General features: G+C 38.2%; 1 protein-coding gene across 1 annotated transcript in view; it reads left to right on the top strand.

The window, feature by feature from the left end:
* LOC121381930 (syndetin-like) overlaps positions 1–18421 on the top strand; it is a 52494-nt gene that overhangs the window by 21646 nt on the left and 12427 nt on the right. The window contains exons 13-21 of the mRNA XM_041511355.1: positions 158–256; positions 1023–1113; positions 2138–2335; positions 2990–3096; positions 3980–4065; positions 6120–6211; positions 9320–9346; positions 10825–10947; positions 16964–17061. Of these exons, the coding sequence (XP_041367289.1) occupies positions 158–256; positions 1023–1113; positions 2138–2335; positions 2990–3096; positions 3980–4065; positions 6120–6211; positions 9320–9346; positions 10825–10947; positions 16964–17061 (921 nt within the window). The remainder of the gene's footprint in view (positions 1–157; positions 257–1022; positions 1114–2137; positions 2336–2989; positions 3097–3979; positions 4066–6119; positions 6212–9319; positions 9347–10824; positions 10948–16963; positions 17062–18421) is intronic.

Raw genomic sequence — 18421 nt, 5'->3', positions numbered from 1 at the left:
AAAAGAGAGGATAATTAATTTCCAGTAGCGTAGTTAAAGGGGCAGTTAAGATCTACTGGCCAGCTGGGTCGCTGGATAAAAACCTGTAATGTTGATTCTTGTAAAAGGTTGAGTGTTTTTTCATTACTTATTGGTTTTTTGTCTTTGTTTAATTCAGAATGATAGAAATAGGAGAAGAATTTTGCAGAAGCAAATCTGAAGGTCTTCAAGATTCACTGAAGCAACAGAGTTTAAACTACTTTCGAAACCATCACAGGTAAATAGTCCATTATTTGTACATGCTATCAGTGACAAGGAATGTACTCTTATCAACTGTACAATTGCAGGCTGCAGAGGAATGATCCCAGGACAAAGTCAGTCATTTTTAACTAAGTTTTAATGCCTGATTGTTTTCATGGATGGCTTTCATACTTATAGGATATTAAACGAGCTTTCATTTCCTATCATGTTTATGTCCCGAGTGAAATAATTGTTAGTTGTCACAAGCTTTAGTGAGTGACAATGAAAATTACTTCACAAAGGGCATAAACATGATAGGAAATGGTAGCGAGTTTAATATCCTATTTATTACCCATAATCGATCTTAATTTATATCACTCAACTTGTTTGGTTGACGTTCCTGTAAGGTTGTAGTGCTCCAATCAATGACGTCATCATGTGACGTTGAAGTGTTACCTCCCACTTGGCGTTCTAGTGGGACGTATCACTTTGATATGTACCAATATATTTTGGTAATAATTTGGGATATGGTTCACATTTAAAAAAAAACGTTTCTTGCACTTATAATGTATTGACTTATCTTTTTAATGTAGGGCAAGGTATAACATGGCCTTTGTTGGAACAAATCATATTCATTTACTTACCTTTGTTTGACATCCAATAGCTGATTTGTATTTTTGTGCTGGGGTGCCATTAAACATTCATTGATTCATTCATTGATTCATTTATTGATTGATTCATTGATTTGGTGGAATCCTATTTGGAGCAGTGGGTTTTCATTACATAAAGTGCTTTTCTTTCAGAGCTCGTCTGGATGAGTTGCGGATGTTTCTGGAAAACGAAGGATGGGAACTTTGTCCTGTGAAGTCAAACTTCTCAATTTTACAACTTCTAGTATGTACATTCGTTACAGTTAATAATTGATCATCATTTCCATTCAATAACTTAGTTTATTACAGAGGCTTTCATCATACTTCAGCTCACTATCACTTTTAGTTTTTAAGTTATCAGTTATGGCAAGCCCAGTGTGTTTCAGATTATCCTAGGGCCATACTTAGAAACCGTTAGTCTAGACTCAAAACTACAAAACATATGCCGTTAAATAGAGTTAGAATCTTGAGTCTAGACTAAACGTTTTGTAAGCATGGGGCCTGGTGTTCATAGTGGTTCAAAAATAATTTTATGTAGAAGAGAAAAGGTACATGGGCTATTTTTCATTTCAGAAAGTGCATCATGACTGGTATAACAAAGGCTGTAGTATGTGCTATCCTGTCTGGGATGTTGCATATAAAAGATGCCTCGCTACTATTGAAAAAATGTAATGGATATATATGTCAAAGTTATCAAATGTTTGACATTCATTAGCCAGTGATTAATAAATCAATGTTTGACATTCATTAGCCAGTGATTAATCAATCAATGTTTGACATTCATTAGCCAGTGATTAATCAATCAATGTTTGACATTCATTAGCCAGTGATTAATCAATCAATGTTTGACATTCATTAGCCAGTGATTAATAAATCAATGTTTGACATTCATTAGCCAGTGATTAATAAATCAATGTTTGACATTCATTAGCCAGTGATTAATTAATCAATGTTTGACATTCATTAGCCAGTGATTAATCAATCAATGTTTGACATTCATTAGCCAGTGATTAATCAATCAATGTTTGACATTCATTAGCCAGTGATTAATAAATCAATGTTTGACATTCATTAGCCAGTGATTAATAAATCAATGTTTGACATTCATTAGCCAGTGATTAATAAATCAATGTCCTCTAAACTACAAACTTTTAACTTTTAATTTTTTATTTATTTCTGTTGAATATTTTATGCAGGAGATATTTTAAAAATATACATGTAGTGTAATATATGTAAGAATTCCATAATATTTTTTTCACTGTTAACAGGAATTTCGCTTCATGCGAAACTGGCAAAACAAAATACCAGCTATACAGTCTCCAGAATCTGATGGATTGATACTCAGCATAGATGTTCCCAATAATCCAAACAACTCGGGCTATTTCACACGCTTTCTCATCAATGGTAATCCATTTGACACGCAGCAAGATGAGGAGGAGAAAGAGGATGTATTCTCTGGTGCTGGGGTACGTATACACTGGGTGAAAGCTTACAGACTGATCCACCATAACGAGCTATTTCATCTTTCTGGGAAATGTGATAACAGTATTAACAAGATGTGGTGCCTATTTCAAGCAGGATATTCCCTGGTATACTAATACTAGTTCAAAATGAAGTGACATGAATCTAACGGCCAAATAAAACAGCAGTTTTAATCTCGCCAGTGGTAGATATGACCGTATCAAATGTTCTGTTTATAGTCGAGGACACTGAAGTTTGAGGTGCTGTTTGGTATACACGGTAGTGCTGCCTCAAAACATGTTTACATGCCATAAAAGCAAATACTCTATATTTTCATAATAATGTTTTTAATAATGAAATTTAAATTGTGTTCTTAGTTGGGAAGTAATAGTTGCATGTTATAGAGAAAGCCATTTCTAATAAATATTCAGCTGCTCACGGTTATAATTTGAAAACACATTTCATTTACTACTCATTTCTGAGGTAGCCCAGTGGATGTTCAAGTGGGCGAGCATTCATGTACAATTTGACCGGTTTCCATCCTAGCTGATCCTGTGTCATTCATTTAACATCTACGAGTGCCTGGCCTCCTGAACATGACTTGGGTAGTACTAATGCAGTGATTGATTATTAACAATATGTGATCCAATCTTCTCCAGGACAATGATCACGATGGCTATGGTGATTCTGACAGCGACTCTGATGTACCCGATGAGCTCAAACAGGATTACATCGATGAGCTGACTGGTGAAACTCGCTCTCACAGGTACACCACACATGTAGAGCTTATTACACGCAGATAGCAAGCTAGATAAGGCCCCGTTTTATGAAGTGATCTTAGTACTAAGATTACCTTAAATGCATAGCTACCTTATGCACTTAAGGTGATCTTAGCATAAGATCATTATGTAAAATAGAGCTAAAGCATTGTACTTGTATACAGTGTACAAGTTCTGTCAGTAATGGGTTCGAATCCCTGACCTGAACGCTATAAAAAGTTCAAATTGCATTGTTTCACAGGTGTTGATTCTTGAAAAATAATCTACACCTAGAACAATAGCGTGATGTCATAGGTATGGATTAAGCAGAGATACAATACTACTGGAGCATAGGCATACAGACTCCCATTTTTGTAGAGAAGGATCCATTTGTTTGATAGATATTTTTGCCCTTGCTAAATGACTTTATGGATCCTAAAACGTAAAAATATGCATTTTTTTTAATATATTATATTTTGAGACAATTGCAAGAAACAAAAATCATGTCATAATGAATTTAAACAAATGTCTGAAAACTTATTCAGATGTTTGTTGTTTTATTTTTATAAGGAAGACGACAAAATCTATTTAAATGATTGGATCTATGTTTATGTTGAACTGTGTTATTACTACTGTTTGTATTTATATTAATTTTGTTTCTTTTTGCTGGAAATGTATTGATGTAGAACAGTTACACATAAGGTATACAATTTGTGACATTATGCATCAAGATTTCCCCCTAATTTGAAAAATAATCGTTATATCTGTATGTACACAATATTTAGAATATGGTGCCCCAATGCCCGAGGCCAGTGTTTGTCAGACTTGGGCCAGCAAATAATTACCTAGTTGACAATTCTTAATTGGATGTATTTTATTTTTGCAATTCAGGTATACGCGGCAGAGGTCAAAAGGTAAAGGACAGAAGCATGCTCCATTTATCACAAATACAACGCTGAATGTACTGAGGGTTGTAGGTACGTACATCTTGGCTTTATTTTACATCCATACTGTTATGTGATCTCGTGGGTCACCAGTTACTGCGGGACCTAACAAATACAACGCTGAATGTACTGAGGGTTGTAGGTACGTACATCTTGGCTTTATTTTACATCCATACTGTTATGTGATCTCGTGGGTCACCAGTTACCGCGGGACCTAACAAATACAACGCTGAATGTACTGAGGGTTGTAGGTACGTACATCTTGGCTGTATTTTACATCCATACTGTTATGTGATCTCGTGTCACCAGTTACTGCGGGACCTAACAAATACAACGCTGAATGTACTGAGGGTTGTAGGTACGTACATCTTGGCTTTATTTTACATCCATACTGTTATGTGATCTCGTGGGTCACCAGTTACCGCGGGACCTAACAAATACAACGCTGAATGTACTGAGGGTTGTAGGTACGTACATCTTGGCTTTATTTTACATCCATACTGTTATGTGATCTCGTGGGTCACCAGTTACCGCGGGACCTAACAAATACAACGCTGAATGTACTGAGGGTTGTAGGTACGTACATCTTGGCTGTATTTTACACATACTGTTATGTGATCTCGTGGGTCACCAGTTACCGCGGGACCTAACAAATACAACGCTGAATGTACTGAGGGTTGTAGGTACGTACATCTTGGCTGTATTTTACATCCATACTGTTATGTGATCTCGTGGGTCACCAGTTACTGCGGGACCTAACAAATACAACGCTGAATGTACTGAGGGTTGTAGGTACGTACATCTTGGCTGTATTTTACATCCATACTGTTATGTGATCTCGTGGGTCACCAGTTACCGCGGGACCTAACAAATACAACGCTGAATGTACTGAGGGTTGTAGGTACGTACATCTTGGCTGTATTTTACATCCATACTGTTATGTGATCTCGTGGGTCACCAGTACGGGACCTAACAAATACAACGCTGAATGTACTGAGGGTTGTAGGTACGTACATCTTGGCTGTATTTTACATCCATACTGTTATGTGATCTCGTGGGTCACCAGTTACTGCGGGACCTAACAAATACAACGCTGAATGTACTGAGGGTTGTAGGTACGTACATCTTGGCTTTATTTTACATCCATACTGTTATGTGATCTCGTGGGTCACCAGTTACCGCGGGACCTAACAAATACAACGCTGAATGTACTGAGGGTTGTAGGTACGTACATCTTGGATGTATTTTACATCCATACTGTTATGTGATCTCGTGGGTCACCAGTTACCGCGGGACCTAACAAATTCACAAGTTATGAACTCTACACACAATAGATGATGTCAATCAGTGCTACAAAATGAAAGCAGTAACCAAAATTCTACAAGCAAACAATTATGAAAACGGTAAACTGTCCAAACTAATAAATTGCAAATTGTTCATCTTGTACCTAAATTTTCATGTTTTTCCCCCAATACCATATTAAATGTTATAAACATGCTTATGAAAATTGGACCAGCTTGTCATTTATCAATGTTTACATTTCTTTCAATAAGGTCGCATGACTTAAGTGGGATTTTCTTCCACACTTTATCTTTTTCTATAGTGGTAACCTCTCATATAGGTATGTTTGTTGTAAAAAAGTTGTCATCATCGTTTTTATTTACATATTCTTTATAACATGTAACTTGTATCAGTTCCAGAGAACAAACACTGGTGGCAATGTGATTTAAGAAATTGTTTTGATAATACAATGAAACCTGTCTAATCTGGGTGATGCTGGGGATCTAGTGTTTGTCTGATTTAGACAGGATTCAGTGTTTAAGAGCGTCGCATTTTAGAATTTAGAACATTTGGTACCCTGAAACGTGTCCTGTTTTGACAGGATGTCTGTTCAGGGTCCAGTTTAAGACCGGTTTCACTGTAATTCTGTGATATACAAAATATAAAAAATTCACAAACTCGTTTTACAAATTCCGTATGGTACTCCTGCTCATGCAGTAATCTATTTGTATTTTATATTTTGTCCTGTTGTGATAGGCAAGACATTTAATTCCATGGAATACTTGTTACTGTTCTTGTCATTGCAGGAAAGTACTTGCAGATGATGACTGTGCTCAAACCAGTTGCCTTTGATGTGATCAACTACATGTCCCAGCTTTTCGATTATATCCTATACACAGTGAGTAGTAGCCAAATATGGAGTATTGTGATCAACTACATGTCCCAGCTTTTTTTATTAATCTTGTATACAGTGAGTAATAACCAAATCAGGGTATTGTGATCAACTACTTGTCCCAGCTTTTCGATTATATCTTGTACACAGTGAGTAGTAACTAAATATGGAGTATTGTGATCAACTACATGTCCCAGCTTTTCGATTATATCTTGTACACAGTGAGTAGTAACTAAATATGGAGTATTGTGATCAACTGCATGTCCCAGCTTTTTGATTACTGTAAATCAGAAAATATTAGCGACCTTAAAATTTAGCGAAATCCATATCAGTGACATATTAGCGACATAAAATGTTAGCGAGATCAAACATTTAAAAAAAACCATAGGCCGTTTTTTTTTTTTTTTTTTTTTTTTTTTAGACTGACTGGTAACAAGAACGGTCGATAATTTTTGATGTTATGCAATGCGCATTATTTCCGGTTTGAAACATAGCCTCAAACGTCCAAGTGACGCTCCTTGTCTCCAACTTAATTTTAATAAAAACATTAGTTTATACGTCTAAAAGAATTAGTATTGTTGTCTGTATTTATTGCCTAATCTATAGCCTGTTGTTTGTCCAGTTAATCACCGACGAAACAACCACACATAATCAGTCCAATGAAAACGTGTTTTCGGAGTAGTCTATTGTGCATACAGGGGTCGTAAGCTGTTTTTCCACTGAGACGTACTAGTAATCATGCTCTGGTACTTTTCTCACTTTGTCAAATAAAGAAAAACAAATGTTTTCATGGATTTGTTTTCTATGACAGAACTAATTTATTTTTACCACAATTATGTGTCTTTATTGCTGAAAGTTACAAACATTGAAACTATAAGACTGTATTCATAATACTGACATTTCGTTTTGCTTTGCTGCGACACTGCACCGGATGTGACAATAGTTTTAACTATTGTGCCACGAACGGTAGTGCACATAGGATATGTGACGACTTTTTATTTGCCTTGGTTCTGAAATTCAATTGAATTGTTCACAGTTGATTAATTCAAATCGTTATTAAATATGTATACGTTTTAAGACTTGTTTGTTTTTTGTTTTAATCTGACTTTACCTTACATTTAGCGTCATTAAATGTTAGCATTTTATATGGCTTCGCTAAATTCGTGAATATTTTATGCTCACCAACATTTTCTGATTTACAGTATATCTTGTATACAGTGAGTAGTAACCGAATATGGGGTATTGTGATCAACTACATGTCCCATCTTTTCAATTATATCTTGTACACAGTGAGTAGTAACTAAATATGGGGTATTGTGATCAACTACTTGTCCCAGCTTTTCGATTATATCTTGTACACAGTGAGTAGTAACTAAATATGGAGTATTGTGATCAACTACATGTCCCAGCTTTTCAATTATATCTTGTACACAGTGAGTAGTAACTAAATATGGGGTATTGTGATCAACTACATGTCCCAGCTTTTCAATTATATCTTGTACACAGTGAGTAGTAACTAAATATGGGGTATTGTGATCAACTACATGTCCCAGCTTTTCAATTATATCTTGTACACAGTGAGTAGTAACTAAATATGGGGTATTGTGATAACTACTTGTCCCAGCTTTTCGATTATATCTTGTACACAGTGAGTAGTAACTAAATATGGAGTATTGTGATCAACTACATGTCCCAGCTTTTCGATTATATCTTGTACACAGTGAGCAGTAACTAAATATGGAGTATTGTCATCAACTATATGTCCCAGCTTTTTTTATTAATCTTGTATACAGTGAGTAGTAACCAAATATGGAGTATTGTGATCAACTATATGTCCCAGCTTTTTTTATTAATCTTGTATACAGTGAGTAGTAACCAAATCAGGGTATTGTGATCAACTACTTGTCCTAGCTTTTCGATTATATCTTGTACACAGGGAGTAGTAACTAAATATGGGGTATTGTTATCAACTACATGTCCCAGCTTTTCAATTATATCTTGTACACAGTGAGTAGTAACTAAATATGGGGTATTGTGATCAACTACTTGTCCCAGCTTTTCGATTATATCTTGTACACAGTGAGTAGTAACTAAATATGGAGTATTGTGATCAACTACATGTCCCAGCTTTTCGATTATATCTTGTACACAGTGAGCAGTAACTAAATATGGAGTATTGTCATCAACTATATGTCCCAGCTTTTTTTATTAATCTTGTATACAGTGAGTAGTAACCAAATATGGAGTATTGTGATCAACTATATGTCCCAGCTTTTTTTATTAATCTTGTATACAGTGAGTAGTAACCAAATCAGGGTATTGTGATCAACTACTTGTCCTAGCTTTTCGATTATATCTTGTACACAGTGAGTAGTAACTAAATATGGGGTATTGTGATCAACTACTTGTCCCAGCTTTTTGATTATATCTTGTATACAGTGAGTAGTAACCAAATATGGGGTATTGTGATCAACTACATGTCCCAGCTTTTTTATTAATCTTGTATACAGTGAGTAGTAACCAAATATGGGGTATTGTGATCAACTACATGTCCCAGGTTTTTGATTATATCTTGTATACAGTGAGTAGTAACCAAATATGGAGTATTGTGATCAACTACATGTCCCAGCTTTTTGATTATATCTTGTATACAGTGAGTAGTAACCAAATATGGAGTATTGTGATCAACTATATGTCCCAGCTTTTTGATTATATCTTGTATACAGTGAGTAGTAACCAAATATGGGGTATTGTGATCAACTACATGTCCCAGCTTTTTGATTATATCTTGTATACAGTGAGTAGTAACCAAATATGGAGTATTGTGATCAACTACATGTCCCAGCTTTTTGATTATATCTTGTATATAGTGAGTAGTAACCAAATCAGGGGTATTTTGTTCAGTAGTGATACAGAAGGTCATGTTTTGGCGGGAGACATTTGTTAATGTTTGTAGTGAAAATATAATTTTAAATAAAACAAATAATGTATTCCAAAACTCATCATTGCTGCTTGTGGCTATGTAATTATGTCAATGTTTGTGGTTTATTTTAATAACCATTATTGCATAGTTTTGTCTTAATGAAAAAAAAAACTTTACATTTTTTATTTTAGGTACATGCATTTTTTGGAACAGATACTGTAAGTATGGTCTATAGTCTCAATTGTATCTTCCTTTCTGCTTTTTTAGTCCCCTACCGGTCCAACTGGAGGGGACAATATGTTTCATGTCCGTCCGTCTGTCCATCCATCTGTCCCACATATGTTTTCCGGATGTTTTTTGCAGAAGGCTTTGAGATATTGACCTGAAATTTGGTGTATAGTTTCATCATGTACTGTTACAAATCAAGTTTGACTTTCATGACGATTTACCCATTTTTGATGGAGTTATAGCCCTTGAACATAGGAGATGTGAACATTTGTTTTTCAGACTTTTTTTTCAGAAGACCTTTAGATATTGAGCTGAAATTTTGTGTATAGGTTTATCACATACTGTTACAGATCAAGTTTGACTTTCATACCCATTTTTAACACAGTTACAGCTCTTGAACTTGAAGATGTGAAAACAAAATTCTGGATTTTTGCAATATCAAGATGAAATTTTTTATATAGCTTTATCATTTGTATATAGCTTTACATATTATTATCAAGTTGAAGTTTAGTGGTAACTTTTCAGAGTTATGGCCCTTGAATTTAGGAAATTGTTGGGCCCGGTAGGGGACATGTATTGCTTTAGCAGTACTCTAAAAATGCTTGTTAGCTCTAAATCTAACGAAATCCACCTTAGGCTCGATTAATCTATTCTTTGTATACAGTGTACAGTCTGTTGAATTGCATGACATTGAATGAGATATCTTGCCTGCAGTATCCAGAAGGTTGATATCACTTGTCATAAAGGTTATTTTTCAAACTTTATGTGTGCCAGTTGAGTTTTCATTGGATAGTTCTGAAATGCAGTATTAGTAAGTCTTCACAAACCAATAGAGAGATATTTTGTAAATTTAGGATTTTAGAATTTTAATAAAATTTTAAATAAAAATTTATCAATGAATATTTAAAAGTCGGTCTTCTCCTGGAGTTTTGATCTTATAGTTTTTGCGACATGGTACTATGATTCTTTGGGGAACTAATAGACATTTTAGAATTTTTGAATTTATATTAAAATCTTTTTAATTTAAATAGAAGGTTTACCTCCACTATCACATTCGTCAGCTGATATTGAATTGTCTGGTGTTTGTCTCTGTGGCGTCTTGATGTGTGGTCAGTTTGGGATCGATCCCTGTCAGTAGGCCCATTGGACTATTTCTAATTCCAGGCACTGTGCACCATGACTAGTATATCAAAGGCTGTGGTATGTGCTATCTTGTCTGTGGGATGGTGCATATAAGAGTTCCTTGCTACTAATGGGAAAATGTAGCAGGTTTTCTGTGTAAGACTGTCAAAATTACCAATTGTTTGACTTCCAATAGCTAATGATTAATATATCAATGTGCTCTAGTGGTGTCATTAAACAAACAAACTACTTCCATTGGTCCAGAAAATATATGTAAAGATACACTTAAATAAAGTAGTATTGTATAAATTTCCATTCTTCCAAGTTTTTATTCATTTATTTTTAGAGTGTGTCAAGTGACAAGTCTGTCAACAACCGGCTTAGTGCAACACTCCAACGTATCCGTGACAACATGATTGCTTCATCTCCTGAAAGTGGAAGCATGGTTACCGAGATGACAGAACACAGAGTGAGCGTTCATCTTTATATGCAGTATTTATTTTAGTGTGGAGAAATCTGGGCTTGTGGAGGAACATCCAACACACAACAGTATTTGTTTTAGTGGGGGAATTTGGGCTTGTGGAGGGACATCCAACACACAACAGTGTTTGTTTTAGTTTGGGAATCTGGGCTTTTGGAGCGACATTCAACACACAACAGTGATTGTTTTAGTGCGGAAATCTGAGCTTGTGGAGGGACATCAAACACACAGCAGTGATTGTTTTAGTTTGGAGGAATCTGGGCTTCTGGAGGGACATCCAACACACAACAGTATTTGTTTTAGTGGGTGAATCTGGGCTTGTGGAGGAACATCCAACACACAACAGTGATTCTTTTAGTGGGGAAATCAGGGCTTGTGGAGGGACATCCAACACACAACCGTATTTGTTTTAGTGAGGGAATCTGGGCTTGTGGAGGAACATCAAACACACAACAGTGATTGTTTTAATGGGGGAATCTGGGCTTGTGGAGGAACGTCCAACACACAAAAGTATTTGTTTTAGTGTGGGGGAATCTAGGCTTGTGGAGGGACATCCAACACACAACAGTATTTGTTTTAGTGGGGGAATCTGGGCTTGTGGAGGGACATCCAACACACAACAGTGTTTGTTTTAGTTTGGGAATCTGGGCTTTTGGAGGGACATTCAACACACAACAGTGATTGTTTTAGTGCGGAAATCTGAGCTTGTGGAGGGACATCAAACACACAACAGTGATTGTTTTAGTTTGGAGGAATCTGGGCTTCTGGAGGGACATCCAACACACAACAGTATTTGTTTTAGTGGGTGAATCTGGGCTTGTGGAGGAACATCCAACACACAACAGTGATTCTTTTAGTGGGGAAATCAGGGCTTGTGGAGGGACATCCAACACACAACCGTATTTGTTTTAGTGAGGGAATCTGGGCTTGTGGAGGAACATCAAACACACAACAGTGATTGTTTTAATGGGGGAATCTGGGCTTGTGGAGGAACGTCCAACACACAAAAGTATTTGTTTTAGTGTGGGGGAATCTAGGCTTGTGGAGGGACATCCAACACACAACAGTATTTGTTTTAGTGTGGGGGAATCTGGGCTTGTGGAGGGACATCCAACACACAACAGTATTTGTTTTAGTGTGGGGGAATCTGGGCTTGTGGAGGGACATCCAACACACAACAGTATTTGTTTTAGTGTGGTGGAATCTGGGCTTGTGGAGGGACATCCAACACACAACAGTATTTGTTTTAGTGTGGTGGAATCTGGGCTTGTGGAGGGACATCCAACACACAACAGTGATTGTTTTAGTGTGGGAATCTGGGCTTTTGGAGGAATGTCCAACACACAAAAGTATTTGTTTTAGTGTGGGGGGATCTGGGCTTTTGGAGGGACATCCAACACACAACAGTATTTGTTTTAGTGTGGGGGAATCTGGGCTTGTGGAGGCACATCCAAAACACAACAGTGATTGTTTTAGTGTGGGGGAATCTGGGCTTGTGGAGGGACATCCAACACACAACCGTATTTGTTTTAGTGTGGGGGAATCTGAGCTTGTGGAGGGACATCTAACACACAACAGTATTTATTTTAGTGTAGGGGAATCTGGGCTTGTGGAGGGACATCCAACACACAACAGTATTTGTTTTAGTGTGGGGGAATCTGGGCTTGTGGAGGGACATCCAACACACAACAGTATTTGTTTTAGTGTGGGGGAATCTGGGCTGGTGGAGGGACGTCCAACACACAACAGTGATTGTTTTAGTGTGGGGGAATCTGGGCTTTTGGAGGGACATCGAACACACAACAGTATTTGTTTTAGTGTGGGAATCTGGGCTTGTGGAGGGACATCCAACACACAACAGTATTTGTTTTAGTGTGGGGGACTCTGGGCTGGTGGAGGGACGTCCAACACACAACAGTATTTGTTTTAGTGTGGGGGAATCTGGGCTTTTGGAGGGACATCGAACACACAACAGTATTTGTTTTAGTGTGGGAATCTGGGCTTTTGGAGGGACATCGAACACACAACAGTATTTGTTTTAGTGTGGGAATCTGGGCTTTTGGAGGGACATCGAACACACAACAGTATTTGTTTTAGTGTGGGAATCTGGGCTTTTGAAGGGACATCCAACACACAACAGTATTTGTTTTAGTGTGGGGGAATCTGGGCTTGTGGAGGGACATCCGACACACAATAGTGATTGTTTTAGTTTGGGAATCTGGGCTTTTGGAGGAACGTCCAACACACAAAAGTATTTGTTTTAGTGTGGGGGAATCTGGGCTTGTGCAGGGACATCCAACACACAAAAGTATTTGTTTTAGTGTGGGGGAATCTGGGCTTGTGGAGGGACATCCAACACACAACAGTGATTGTTTTAGTGTGGGGGAATCTAGGCTTGTGGAGGGACATCCAACACACAACAGTGATTGTTTTAGTGTGGGGGAATCTGGGCTTGTGGAGGGACATCCAACACACAACAGTCTTTGTTTTAGTGTGGGGGAATCTGGGCTTGTGGACGGACATCCAACACACAACAGTATTTGTTTTAGTGTGGGGGAATCTGGGCTTGCGGAGGGACATCCAACACACAACAGTGATTGTTTTAGTGTGGGAATCTGGGCTTGTGGAGGAACGTCCAACACACAAAAGTATTTGTTTTAGTGTGGGGGGATCTGGGTTTTTGGAGGGACATCCAACACACAACAGTATTTGTTTTAGTGTGGGAATCTGGGCTTTTGGAGGGACATCCAACACACAACAGTATTTGTTTTAGTGTGGGGGAATCTGGGCTTGTGGAGGGACATCCAACACACAACAGTATTTGTTTTAGTGTGGGAATCTGGGCTTGTGGAGGGACATCCAACACACAACAGTATTTGTTTTAGTGTGGGGGAATCTGGGCTTGTGGAGTGACATCCAACACACAACAGTGATTGTTTTAGTGTGTGGGAATCTGGGCTTGTGGAGGGACATCCAACACACAACAGTATTTGTTTTAGTGTGGGGGAATCTGGGCTTGTGGAGGGACATCCAACACACAATAGTGATTGCTTTAGTGTGGGAATCTGGGCTTGTGGAGGAACGTCCAACACACAACAGTGATTGTTTTAGTGTGGGGGAATCTGGGCTTGTGGAGGGACATCCAACACACAACAGTGATTGTTTTAGTGTGGGGGAATCTGGGCATGTGGAGGGACATCCAAAACACAACAGTGTTTGTTTTAGTGTGGGGGAATCTGGGCTTGTGGAGGGACATCCAACACACAACAGTATTTGTTTTAGTGTGGGGGAATCTGGGCTTGTGGATGGACATCCAACACACAACAGTATTTGTTTTAGTGTGGGGGATTCTGGGCTTGTGGAGGGACATCCAACACACAACAGTGATTGTTTTAGTGTGGGAATCTGGGTTTGTGGAGGAACGTCCAACACACAAAAGTATTTGTTTTAGTGTGGGGGGATCTGGGTTTTTGGAGGGACATGTGGAGGAACGTCCAACACACAACAGTGATTGTTTTAGTGTGGGGGAATCTGGGCTTGTGGAGGAACATCCAACACACAACAGTATTTGTTTTAGTGTGGGGGAATCTGGGCTTGTGGAGGGACATCCAACACACAACATTATTTGTTTTAGTGTGGGGGAATCTGGGCTTGTGGAGGGACATCCAACACACAACAGTATTTGTTTTAGTGTGGGGGAATCTGGGCTTGTGGAGTGACATCCAACAAACAACAGTGATTGTTTTAGTGTGGGGGAATCTGGGCTTGTGGAGGGACATCCAACACACAACAGTATTTGTTTTAGTGTCGGGGAATCTGGGCTTGTGGAGGGACATCCAACACACAATAGTGATTGCTTTAGTGTAGGAATCTGGGCTTGTGGAGGAACGTCCAACACACAAAAGTATTTGTTTTAGTATGGGGGAATCTGGGCTTTTGGAGGGACATCCAACACACAACAGTATGTGTTTTAGTGTGGGAATCTGGGCTTTTGGAGGGACATCCAACACACAACAGTGATTGTTTTAGTGTGGGGGAATCTGGGCTTGTGGAGGGACATCCAACACACAATAGTGATTGTTTTAGTGTGGGAATCTGCGCTTGTGGAGGAACGTCCAACACACAAAAGTATTTGTTTTAGTGTGGGGGAATCTGGGCTTTTGGAGGGACATCCAACACACAACAGTATTTATTTTAGTTTAGGAATCTACGCTTTTGGAGGGACATCCAACACACAACAGTATTTGTTTTAGTGTGGGGGAATCTGGGCTTGTGGAGGGACATCCAACACACAACAGCATTTGTTTTAGTGTGGGGGAATCTGGGCTTGTGGAGGGACATCCAACACACAACAGCATTTGTTTTAGTGTGGGGGGATCTGGGCTTTTGGAGGGACATCCAACACACAACAGTATTTGTTTTAGTGTGGGGGAATCTGGGCTTGTGGAGGGACATCCAACACAACAGTATTTGTTTTAGTTTGGAGGAATCTGGGCTTGTGGAGGGACATCCAACACACAACAGTATTTGTTTTAGTGTGGGGGAATCTGGCCATGTGGAGGGACATCCAACACACAACAGTGATTGTTTTAGTGTGGGGGAATCTGGGCTTGTGGAGGGACATCCAACACACAATAGTGATTGTTTTAGTGTGGGAATCTGGGCTTGTGGAGGGACATCCAACACACAACAGTGATTGTTTTAGTGTGGGGGAATCTGGCCATGTGGAGGGACATCCAACACACAACAGTATTTGTTTTAGTGTGGGGGAATCTGGCCATGTGGAGGGACATCCAACACACAACAGTGATTGTTTTAGTGTGGGGGACTCTGGGCTTGTGGAGGGACATGCAACACACAACAGTATTTGTTTTAGTGTGGGGGAATCTGGGCTTGTGGAGGGACATCCAACACACAACAGTATTTGTTTTAGTGTGGGGGAATCTGGCCATGTGGAGGGACATCCAACACAACAGTGATTGTCACAACCAGTGTTTAAGCTGTCATTTGCCAAATGTGAATTCATGTTGAATCTGACAAATATATTTTATTACTCACCCAAAGCTAAATTGAATGTGAAAATTCTGTATCACTTGTCACCGAACACAACAGAACTTTATTTACACTTGGATGACCATACAACAATACATAGAGGTGATTTACACACATTTTGTGCAGCTGCAGTAAAACAAAACTAGTACAATAAACTATAGAACAATAGAACATAACATCTTATAGATGAACTTTCATTTTGCTTTGAGTAAATGAAAGTTAAATTTGGCTAAAACATAATTCTGATAATATTCACAAAATTGTCAATAATTTTTGGGTCCTGCTTAAACCTTGTATAACAATTTGACCAGGGATCACGCAGTCTATTGCCAAATAGCCAATTGCTAATTTGTATGCATTATTATCTATTCATCCTTATCAAACATTGCATGCAAGTACAACTTTGGATGTTGTTGTGTTGCATACAAATGTAGCATAATTAGGCCACCATGACCTACTTTTGACGGGTGTTTCATGTACATGTACCTATTTAGGTATATGTCTTTGAGTTCTTTTGAATGGTTGTGTTGTTAACGTTTGATAAAATATTAGTGATCTTCCAGTGATCGCTTGTGTTATTCCAGTGTCATGATCAATTATAAAAATTGATAATCGATTATCACGGAAAATGTTAACTGTATTTGTTCAAACAGTTTAGATTTATGGTATTGCTATAAATATGCTGGAATGTGTGTTTGTTTTCATATGTAAGTAAAGAAAACTGATACTGAATAACATATTGCAGGTAAAATGGGTGATTTTTAGGGTCTGTTCATGTTAACATGACAATAGGTGCATAGTTTTAATAATTCAAATCCTTCTTGAGTTCATATAATTCTAACCAGTTGGGTAAATGAAAGTTGATTGGTTGGTACCATCTGATTATAAGCAATGATCAATAATGAAATTCCAACTGATTCTCAGTAAGATGTTCATGTATTCTTCTTTGTAGGACAGAGTGCCACCAGCAACGATGTCACCTATTGTAGATCTGCATTCACCCAATCGGCTGTTTGGCTTGGCAGAGCGGGTCGTGGCAACTGAATCATTGTAAGTGATTTACATCAAAAGGGGCGGGATGTAGCCCAGTGGTAAAGCACTCGCTTGATGCACGGTTGGTCTGGGATCGATTCCTGTTCGTGGGCCCATTGGGCTATCTCTCATTGCAGCCAGTGCACAATGACTGGTTTATCAAAGGCTGTGGTATGTGCTATCCTGTTTGTGGGATGGTGCTTCTAAAGATCCCTTGCTACTAATGAAAAAATGTAGCAGGTTTCCTCTGTAAGACTATATGTCAAATTACCATTGGCAAATGCTTGACATCCAATAGCCGATGATTAATAAATCAATGTGCTCTAGTTGTATCGTTAAACAAAACAGACTTTAAACTTGATTTACATCGGCCATATTTTATTTGCCTTTAGCTTTCTTTGTCTCATTTTTACAGTATTATTGTTGTGGATGAAGTATCTATGGATTTTTCTGGAATTCCACATTGTAATGCTGGCCGAAAATGGTTCCTATTCTTGTTCTTTGATGACAAACTTATAATTACCTTTTATTTTTCAAGACATTGCATAGTTTTGTGTGGATTTTTGGGTCCAAAGTCATTGTCATATCTCTGTATGTAAATTATTTTCTTTTCAACATTGCCTGACCTCAAATAAAGTGCAGTTGCCCTCTAAGATAGTAGACTGGGCCAAACATCCCAACAACCAATGGGATGGCTTAAAATCTTGACTGAAGCTTCCTTTTTCTTGGGGGAGCGGGACATAGCTCAGTGGTACAGTACTCGCTTGCTGCGCGGTCAGTCTGGGATCGATCCCCGTCAGTGGGTTCATTGGGCTATTTCTCGTTCCAGCCAGTGCACCACAAGTGGTATGTGCTATCCTGTCTGTGGGATGGTGCATATAAAAGATCCCTTGCTGTTAATCAAAAAGAGTAGCCCATGTAGTGGCGACAGCGGGTTTACTTTCAATATCTGTATGGTCCTAAACCATATGTCCAATGCCATATAACCGTAAATAAAATGTGTTGAGTGCATCCTTAAATAAAACATTTCCTTTCCTTTTCTTCTTCACTTACACACTTCAGAAGTCTTTTCGTTACTCTGGTAAAATCTAAACCACTGTGGTTTTTCTGTTGGTTAATAAATGGGTTTTTTTAATATGGATTAGTTTCTACCACATTTATTCTTGCTTATTGTAGTTTTATTTGCTTAATTTTTGTAAGTGTTATTTTTTCAACTTTTTACTTCAGTTGTGATTCTTAATGGCGATTATGTTCTTGTTTAATAGGGAGTTTTTTTACTTCCTACTATTCTGTTTGTTTATTTACATCATTTTATTATGGCTTAATCTGAACACCCAAACTGTATTCCGATATCAAAACCATATCTCTGCACAAGGCA

The sequence above is a fragment of the Gigantopelta aegis genome, chromosome 9 (assembly GCF_016097555.1).
Source record: "Gigantopelta aegis isolate Gae_Host chromosome 9, Gae_host_genome, whole genome shotgun sequence".
Classification (NCBI taxonomy): domain Eukaryota; kingdom Metazoa; phylum Mollusca; class Gastropoda; order Neomphalida; family Peltospiridae; genus Gigantopelta; species Gigantopelta aegis.
Note: the sequence above shows the minus strand (reverse complement) of the source record. Positions and strands in the feature narration are given on the sequence as shown.